This window comes from Galeopterus variegatus, unplaced genomic scaffold, assembly GCF_000696425.1.
Source record: "Galeopterus variegatus unplaced genomic scaffold, G_variegatus-3.0.2 Scaffold18504, whole genome shotgun sequence".
NCBI lineage: Eukaryota > Metazoa > Chordata > Mammalia > Dermoptera > Cynocephalidae > Galeopterus > Galeopterus variegatus.
The window spans coordinates 6,932-16,243 of NW_007744615.1; the positions used below are offsets into that span (position 1 = coordinate 6,932).

The 9,312-nt window shown below is 44.4% G+C and overlaps 1 protein-coding gene across 1 annotated transcript; it reads left to right on the top strand.

Moving 5' to 3' along the window:
• Positions 1-1,030: 1,030 nt before the first annotated feature.
• On the top strand, positions 1,031-7,772 carry LOC103582925 (HLA class II histocompatibility antigen, DRB1-4 beta chain-like; the record flags this gene model as incomplete). The annotated part of the gene is made up of 3 exons (XM_008564383.1): positions 1,031-1,224; positions 7,192-7,484; positions 7,577-7,772. Coding segments are annotated over exons 1-3 (589 nt in total), but the record flags the coding sequence as incomplete, so codon positions are not given.
• Between the last annotated feature and the right edge of the window lie 1,540 nt (positions 7,773-9,312).

Below are 9,312 nucleotides of genomic sequence, written 5' to 3' on the forward strand. Positions count from 1 at the left end.
GCTATACAAAGGTACCTTCCACACCCTCCATTCCACATAAATGTCCTCCCCCAAGCCCTTGCCTATGTGTATTCTGGAGGTGTCACTATACTCAGTGACAGTATCCGTAGACAAACTTGAAAAACCTTTTCCCTCAGGTTAAATTATTGACTAACTTTCCATTTCGTTTAGTTTATCAGAGACATTCCTACTTGTAAAGAGCTACAGATTATACCCTCAAATCAGCAGCTATAATTCTGTCACATCATCAGTTGCCAGGGGAGGCTGCTCCTTGAGGTGTCCACAGAATCACAGCATTTTCCAGTGTTGAAATGCATGAGGGATTACAATATCTTCATTTCAACTGTGAGAGGTTAAGTAATCTTTTTAAATGTACAACACTAAGTAATGTTGCAATAAGGACCAGATTAAAGGTTTTCTTTTTTTTTTTTTTTCCTTTTTGTCTTTTTTACTGACTGGTAACGGGATCACAACCCTTGGTGTCACGCCCACACCGGGGACCAGCAACGGGATCGAAACCTTCGGTGTTGCGCCCGCACCGCGCTCAGCCAGTGAGCGGGAACCAGTCTCCACATGGGATCCGAACCCTCGGCGGGAGCGCCGCCACACTCCCAAGCGGCGCACTCTCCAGTGCGCCACCGGGCCGGCCCAGATTAAAGGTTTTCTGACTTGCAATCATCTTTCCTCTATCCTCTTGTTTCCTAAACACACTCTCACACACACTTGTTCAAACAGCTGTCTTCAAGAGAGATATGTGCTCCTGCAGGGCTCGCACCTGTGAAAGCGTCACTGACCAGCACAGAGCCAGCTCCCATAAGGGCCCAATTAAAGTATTTCAGATGTGACTGCATCAAAATTTTTAAGTACTAAATTAAAACAATCCTTCTAATGAAGGAAATTCTGTTTCAAAAGAGGACCTTCATACTGAATCTCTAGCCAGCAACTGATGATGTTATTTATCTCTGATGCTGATTGGTTTTTCAGCACTGAGATTACCCAATCCAGGGACACAGAAATGAATACCTTGGTTCCTACTATTTGGGATGTGGGTGAAGGAGGTCATAGTTCTCACTGAGTGAGACTTGCCTGCTCCTCTAGCACCCGGTCCTCTCCTGTTCTCCAGCATGGTGTGTCTGTGGTTCCCTGGAGGCTCCTGGATGGCAGCTTTGACAGTGATACTGATGGTGCTGAGCCCTCCTCTGGCTTTGGCCAGGGACACCCAACGTAAGTGGACACCTCGGGTGGTGAGCTGTCACGTGATGGGGGGAGGAAAGAAGTTAACTTTGTCACTGTGTCCAGGCCATGTCCCTTAAAAAATTGTGATATTTTCTTCAGTGACCACCTATATTAATCCGATGAATCCCAATTATTTCCAAAAGGAGCCTGGATTCTTGCCCTCTCTAGGAGACCTGTGTAAGGGGCCTCCATATAGGTTATTCCTTCTCAGCTCCCCTCTAATAAAACCTCTCCAGCCTTGCATCACATTACCTCAGGGTCTGGAGAGGATTTAGATATCACAAGGTTAAAATTTTCCCCACGCAGTACTTCCTTTTATTACGTTGAGCTTTGCCAGAAAAAAAAAGTTTTTCTGAAAATTTTATAAGGAGTCTAATGGAATTGGAAGAGTCTCTGCTAGAAGATCTTGTGTTATGTCCTGGTGGTGAGCTGTCACGTGATGGGGGGAGGAAAGAAGTTAACTTTGTCACTGTGTCCAGGCCATGTCCCTTAAAAAATTGTGATATTTTCTTCACTGACCACCTATATTGATCCTATGAATCCCAATTATTTCCAAAAGGAGCCTGGATTCTTGCCCTCTCTAGGAGACCTGTGTAAGGGGCCTCCATATAGGTTATTCCTTCTCAGCTCCCCTCTAATAAAACCTCTCCAGCCTTGCATCACATTTCCTCAGGGTCTGGAGAGGATTTAGATATCACAAGGTTAAAATATTTCCCCACCCAGTACTTCCCTTTATTACGTTGATCTTTGCCAGAAAAAAAAGTTTTTCTGAAAATTTTATAGGGATTCTAAAGGAATTTGAAGTGTCTCTACTAGAAGATCCTATGTTATGTCCTCGAACAGGATCTGTGACTTTGGTGCCTCTCCCTAATGTCTGAGAATGTATCAGGAGACTTCCACATTATCTTCTTTCTTTTCTCCCCAAACTACAATGTGTATGAAGCCTGTATCTCTCTACTGAAGGTTCTTTGATGGAAGTTGGGGTTAGTACGGTCTCTTCTTCTCCTGTGGAAAGCACCCTGGAGCTGAAGAAGAGCACCTTAGTTCTTAGAATGATCCTATAGATAACGATTCTTTAGTGCCTTAAAGAACTTCAGTCACTTCTGAAAACCTGGCCCAGGCTAGTGTTTATCATGAATCTGTTTTGAACCTTTCTATACTATCGGTTTCCCCTACATCACCTACATTCTCTGATTAGAGCCCATGAGAAGGGATTCAACTAGTGTAGGATAAATTATATGAAATTCTATTTTTGTAAGTCAAAAATAGTCAAATATTAGCAATTTCATATGGCTTAAACTATCCACCCTGAGTAAGGGTACAGAGAGAATGTGAAGGTTGTTAACATCCCATTGAGCTGAAAGCCAATAAGCAAGTCAAGGAAATTCATCGGAGAGTGCGGTGCTGATAACACCAAGGCCCCGGGTTCGGATCCCATATAGGGATGGCCGGTTCGCTCGCTGGCTGAGCGTGGTGCTGACAGCACCAAGTCAAGGGTTAAGATCCCCTTACCGGTCATCTTTAAAAAAAAAAAAAAAAAAGAATATACTGTGTCATCAGAAGAGAAGAGTGTTGGAGCTTGAGCTCCTCCTTACTTTCCAGGATCCCCACAGTGATCCATTCCCAGAATCCTAGTTTTTCATTTAGACCACAGATATTATTCTGAGCAACTATTATGTGCTGGGATATATTTTGGGCTCAGAGAATTCTATTCAGATAAGATAGAAAAAGTCTCTACTGTCATGAAACTTACCTAATAACAGAGAAGATAGACAATAGCCCAATAAAAATTTAACAAAGAAAATTTCAGAGCACAATAAGTGCTCTGAAAAAAAAGACGTCAAAGTAATAGGACATAGTGAATTGGATTCACCCAACTCTTCAGTTCAAGTGTCTGAGGAGCTCTCCCTGAAAAAGTGACATTCATCTGAGACATGAACGATGACAAGAAGACAGCCATGTGAAGATCCAAGGGACAAGTGTTCCAGGGTGAGGGATCAGGGAAAGGCCGAAATGTGGGAAGATGTGTGCCGTGTTTAAGGGACAGAAAGTAGCCTAGAGTGGCTGAATTGTAGCGAGCAAGGGGGTGGAGTGGCATTGACGAGGCAGGCTGGAGAGGAAGTCAGGAGCCTAATCCTGTTAGGACCTGATGGCCATGGTAAGAAATCTGAATGTTATTTAAGCAGATATGGGAATCTACTTGAGGGTTACAAAGACAGTCAATTTACACTCAATTAAAAAATTCTAGCTGTTAGAAGAGATTGGATTGTTGGGGTTTGCAAGTAGAGTCAGGGAGACCATGTGTGCACAGCAGAATTCTCCAGGGAAGGCAAGACTGTGGCTTCATTTAGTGCAGTAGTGATAAAGACAGGGACAAAGATAAAGTGAACAGAATGGGGATAGATCTTTTTATGACTTGTCAATACATTAAACATAGAAGGGGATAGAGAATCAAGCTTATTCTTAAGGACTCTGTCTTAATAGGTGGATGGTGTTGCTTATCAAGATAGGAAAGACTGTGGTAGGAAATGATTTGAAGTGATTAGAAATAAAGGTTTTGTTGAAGTTCAGTTCGAAGTGATTTTTTGACTTTTATGTAGAGCTGTCAAGAGGTCTTTTGAATATAAGATACTGAAGTTCAGGGTGAGGCCAGGGCTGGAATTACATATATTGACAGCATTGATCCATATACTATGTTAAATTCCATGAAAGTAGAAAAGATTTCATAGGGAGAGAGTTTATATATAGACAATAAGAAGAGAGCCAAGGGCCAAGAGCCAGCAAAGGGGACTGACAAGGAGTCCCACTGATGTTGGAGAAAAACCAAATGAATATGATGCATGGAAGTTAAGGAAAATAGACTTTTTCAAGGCAGAGGGAGTAGCCCGTTGTGGTGAGTGCCACCAACAGGTGGACGAAGTGAGAACAAGACAAAGCAGCAAGTGCTGAGTGTGGTGGACTTGACATTTCCAGTCAGTGGAGTGTCCAGAATGGAAGCTGGATTGACTGTTTGAGGAGAGAGTGGGAGCTGAGGAAGTGAGGCCAGGATTACAGTTGACTCTTCTGAGTAGCCGGCCTCAGGGAAGGACTCTGATCTGGGATCAGGGAGCCAGCTGGACCTAAAGTAAAAGAATAAAGAACCTGAAGAGAAGCAGGAGGACTTGAGAACCAGGGATGTTCAGTCATTAGCAAGAAAACACTAGAGGGTCCTTGTCTGCAGTGGTGACTGGTGATGCAAAAAGTCATTAATTCATAAAGTCAATATTTATTAATGACTTAAAATACTCCAGTTATTAGCGTAGGTGATGAGAATGGAGTGATGGACAAAACAAACCTGGTCTCTGTCAGCATAAATGTGAATTTCAGATAATAATGATTTATATGAAATCTAAATTTAACTGGGCATCTTGTATTTTTATTTGCTAAATCTGGCAACCCTAAACTGGGCACATGAACGTGGACTACAGTGCTAACTATGCAAGCTACAGTGAACAGCAACTACACACATTTTCTCAAAATACTTTCTCCTCTGTGTAGGAGGTTCTTGGAGGATTTGCAAATGGTGAGATAGACCTTGTCTGATCCAGAGTGCGCTCCTCTCGGCCATCATTTCTAACCAGCAGTGGGAGCTTTGTGAAGGTCTCTGCTCCAAGTCCAGGGACCTGCTCATTTTTTTGTAAACTCTATATGAGAACGCCATCTTTGTAGTTTCTCCCCTTCTGAAGGAACTTAACTACAGAAATGGGAATTCTACATCTGGCCAAGGCTGGTCATTTTATGCCTACTGGTATTATTGGGAGTAGGGGGCTGAAAATTAGAAAATGAATTACTCGAGAGCATTGAACATAAATAAAATGGCTGTGGCTGTAGCTTATAAGTGGATCAGTGGCAGAGAAATTAAGGAGACATCATAAGGGATAAATTATATGACTTGGTGACTGGTTGCCAAGGCAAAGAAATCAGTAAACTTTGATCCTGAACAAATTAATTTTGCTGGAAAAATAGCCCTCCACCGGGACTGGACTCCTAAAACACATAAGTTTCATGTAGGACCAAGATTTTCAAATGATATAATATTGGCAGATTTTCAATGCAATTCTCAGCTGCTCCATAATTAACAGTAGCATTTTCACCACAGATTTTTCAGATCGTTTACACTAGCGGTTCTCAGCCAGGGATAGATAATTCACCACCCTCCCTCATTCCCCCCATCCCCTGGGGAACATTTGGCAATACGTGGAGCCATTTTTGGTCGTTAACCTGTGAGTTTCTTGTGACATCTAATGAGTAGAGGCCTGGGATGCTGGCAGATAAACCTACCATGTGTAGACCAACCACCTTCCCTCCTCAAGAGTTATCAGGTTCAAATGTCAATAGTGCCCAGGTTGAAAACACCTTATGCTGTGCTGCCTTTAAATACCCAAAACTCATACTTTGTATACACACAGGCCTCTCGATTCAGTTCTTCATGGTTTATTTTTGCTTAAATTCACCACTTTCTTGCTGAATCCATTCAATCAATGCAAGTTCATCTTCATTTTGATTTTGTGCCTTATGTAATGTTTTTCAAAACTTTCATGAGCTCTTGGTCATCACTATTTCTATTAACTTTCAACAACTTGCATTTATGAGTCATGAATAGTGATAGCTGCCACAAATATTCTTTAGTAAAGTGCCTCAAACTTCTGCAGTAATTCTACATTCTGTACTGCTGATCTCAGATGCTCCCATTTATTGATTTCACTTTTAATCGCAGGATTATTTTTAACTTTTTGACATTTTCACAGTTCAATTATACATAAAGACAAAAGTAAAAAATATGTACACATATGAAAGTATATTACAAATGTGTGTCTATTTATGCATGTACGTATGTATGTTTATACATATTGAAACCACAGAAGCACATGTCACATGAGAGTTCTCATTTCACCCCTCACCTTCTCAGGTCAGATTTGCCAAATGAGTTTTGGCGCCAAATTTTTAAAAATCTGGTTTTCAGATTTTGATTCAGAAATGCAGAAAAGGGTTTGGGGACCTGTACTGGGATCATGGTGTGAATCTCTTTAAAATCCTTTGATAGTTTCCTATTACCTTTAGTATAAATCCAAAATCCTAACATCACCCCCAGGCTTTTAATCACCAGCTTCTTGTGACTTCTCCAGTGTAATATTTCACCCTGCTTCCTCCCGCCCTCTGCGCTTCAGTGGACCCTCTTCTGGTTCCTTGAAGAAATTCATCGATCCCTTCAAACTGTCGCACATTGTACTGTCTGTACCTGAACTGTTCCTACCTTTCCCGGAACATACACACGCGCTGCACGCTCCTCTCCAGCTCCACCAACCTGACCTTTCGTGTCCCATCTTAGACGCGGTTCCTCAGTCCTCCTCTGGCACCCGCATGTGATGTGGATCGTGCTGTCATTCTCTGTTACAGAGCTCCCCGCGTCCCTTTGGCCGTTTCGCAGTCCTGTGTACATCCTTGCCCTTCTTTACCCACCGCTTTCGCGGCACTTTCACTCCGTGAGCGGAGCGGAGACGTCTGTTTTCGCTTCTTTGCACCCCCAGGGGCAGCACAGCCTGGCACAGGTCAGCAGTGACGAGTGTTTACAGGACGAACGATGCGGGACGCGCTGGAGGACGGGTCGAGAGCTGCGGGACGGGGGAGCGGGGCGCGTCTCCCGGGGGAGGCTCCGGGGCAGGCGGCGCGGGCGGCCGTGCAGGGGCAGCTCCCGGCCCGCTCACCGGGGGTCCCAGGGCTTTCCCGGCGCCGCCTCCCTCCGCGTCGGGCGACAGAGGAGTAACGCGCGGAGCTAGTAGCTGGGGTCGCGGTGGAGCCTATCGGGGTGTCCCGCTGACACGTCACCAGACCCCGGGCGCCCGCGATTGTCGGGAGTCGCCGTCAGGCTCTTCCCGGGAGGCCGCGCGTGTGACCGGATCGTTCGTGTCTCCGCAGCACGTTTCTTGGAGTATGCTAAGCATGAGTGCCATTTCTCCAACGGCACCGAGCGGGTGCGATTCCTAGACAGATACTTCTTCAACCGGGAGGAGTACGTGCGCTTCGACAGCGACGTGGGGGAGTTCCGCGCGGTGACAGAGCTGGGGCGGCCGGACGCCCAGCACTGGAACGGGCAGAAGGACTTCCTGGAGCAGACGCGGGCCGAGGTGGACAGGTACTGCAGACACAACTACGGGGTTATCGACAGCTTCGCGGTGCAGCGACGAGGTGAGCGCGGCGGGGCGGCCAGGGCGGGCGTGTGACCGAGTGACACGCGGGCCTGGCTGAGCGCGCGATTGTGACAGCACGAGCTGTGATGTGCGTGTGAGTGCGTCGGGGACAGCGCGTGTTTAAGAGCAGCGTGTGTCGTGAGAGGGTGGACAGTGTGAGTGTGGTCGGGGGCGCCCGCGAGGCCAGGGTGGGCCAGAGAAACTGCGTTCGGGGCGCGCAGGAGACAGTGTCCGGGGTGGGTGCGGGGGCGCAGCGGCAGCGCCTCACGTCGTCCCCGGTGGCCGCGGGGGCTGGAGATGCCGGGAACGGTGAGTGCGGCGGGACATTGCCCATGTGGGGAGGCGAAATGTAGGGCGTCTGTGGTTGGGGTGAAGGGTCGGGGCGGAGAGGTGAGGATGTGAGAGGTCTGGGATACCGTGAGGAGGCCTGACACACACTGTCCTTGACACACACCTTCCTAATCCTGAGTCCCCTGAACTAGGTGTGCTGTGTTTGCATAAGCATTTCATTGAGAAAAAAGTGTCAGGCTAATTTGGAGGTCGGGGTTGGGGGGAAGTGACCTCCTCCGAGGCATCTCTGACCTTTCTGAGGCTTCATTTAATTCTAAATTTCCTGCTCTTTTTTTCTTAGCGTATGTATTTTTACTTGTTGAAATGAATGTGAAACTAGCTTTTCGAATTACAGTTTTGTTACTTGAAGTAATGCTGATAGTATTTAAGTAGTTACATATTATTCCTTTGAATACTTGTAACACAATCTATCTCACACTCTTCTTTGCTGGATCTTAATATTGTCAAATTGTTGCAAACTTAGATAGCTTTTTAATTTTTAATTAATATTTACTTGATTTCTATGGCTAGTAAACATTTTTCCCATATCTATTGGCCAATTACAGTGACCACTCTAAGAAATATCTATCCTCTGTTATCTCTTGAATCCTAGTATTTTTCTCAGTGGTTTTATTGTTTCTTCACACAGTAAGAATATTAACACTTTGCTGATATTCAATTCAGCATTTTCTCCAGTTTATGGTTTACATTTTAATTTTCTTTATTATTTTCCATGTTAAAAATTTAAGTACTTTTATTTAATATATCACAAAATTGTTTGTAATGATTTACCATCAATCTTAACGCTATCATTTACTGGTATTGTAAAATTGTTTTCCCCAAGTTTCTCCTTCTTTCTTTTCAAATAATTGTATTTATTGAAGGTCTGCTGCGGTCAGGGATTGTCCCAGGCTTAAACACACATATTGATGAGTCCCAGACCCAGTCTTGCCCTCAAATATCAGTTTAGAAAGAGGGACAATTGTAAAATAACAATGCTATTTATAGATATTCTCGTTTTGCAAAGGAGCGGGATTGGTCACCCAAGTGAAAATATAAGAACTTTTGACATGAATCGTCATTCATTGCTGCTATCCCTGTCCTTCAGGACTTATGCTTTACTTCAGACTCAGCTCACGGCATTAGAGAATCATCTCTATCTGTTCCTGCTTCTCAGGGTAGAGCCATTTCTGTGGCGTTCTATGGTGTGAGTGCATCAAGATGACATTCCTAAGATCTCTTCATATTTCTTTGAATCACATTTTCTTTCAGAGTGAACAATGATAAAAAGCTAACGTATATTGAAGGCTAAGTTCTAGTCATTGCTTTACATATTTCAGCACTTAACTGTAACAGATAAGTTAATGTCATTATCTGCCTTTGTAAGTGAGAAAGCTGAAGTAGGTGGAAATTTAAAATTCTCTCTCAGGATCAGCCAGTAAGAGGCAGAACCTGGTATTGAACACAGGCATCCTGGCTCCAGAAATCACACTTTTAATTAATACCCTATATGCCTTGC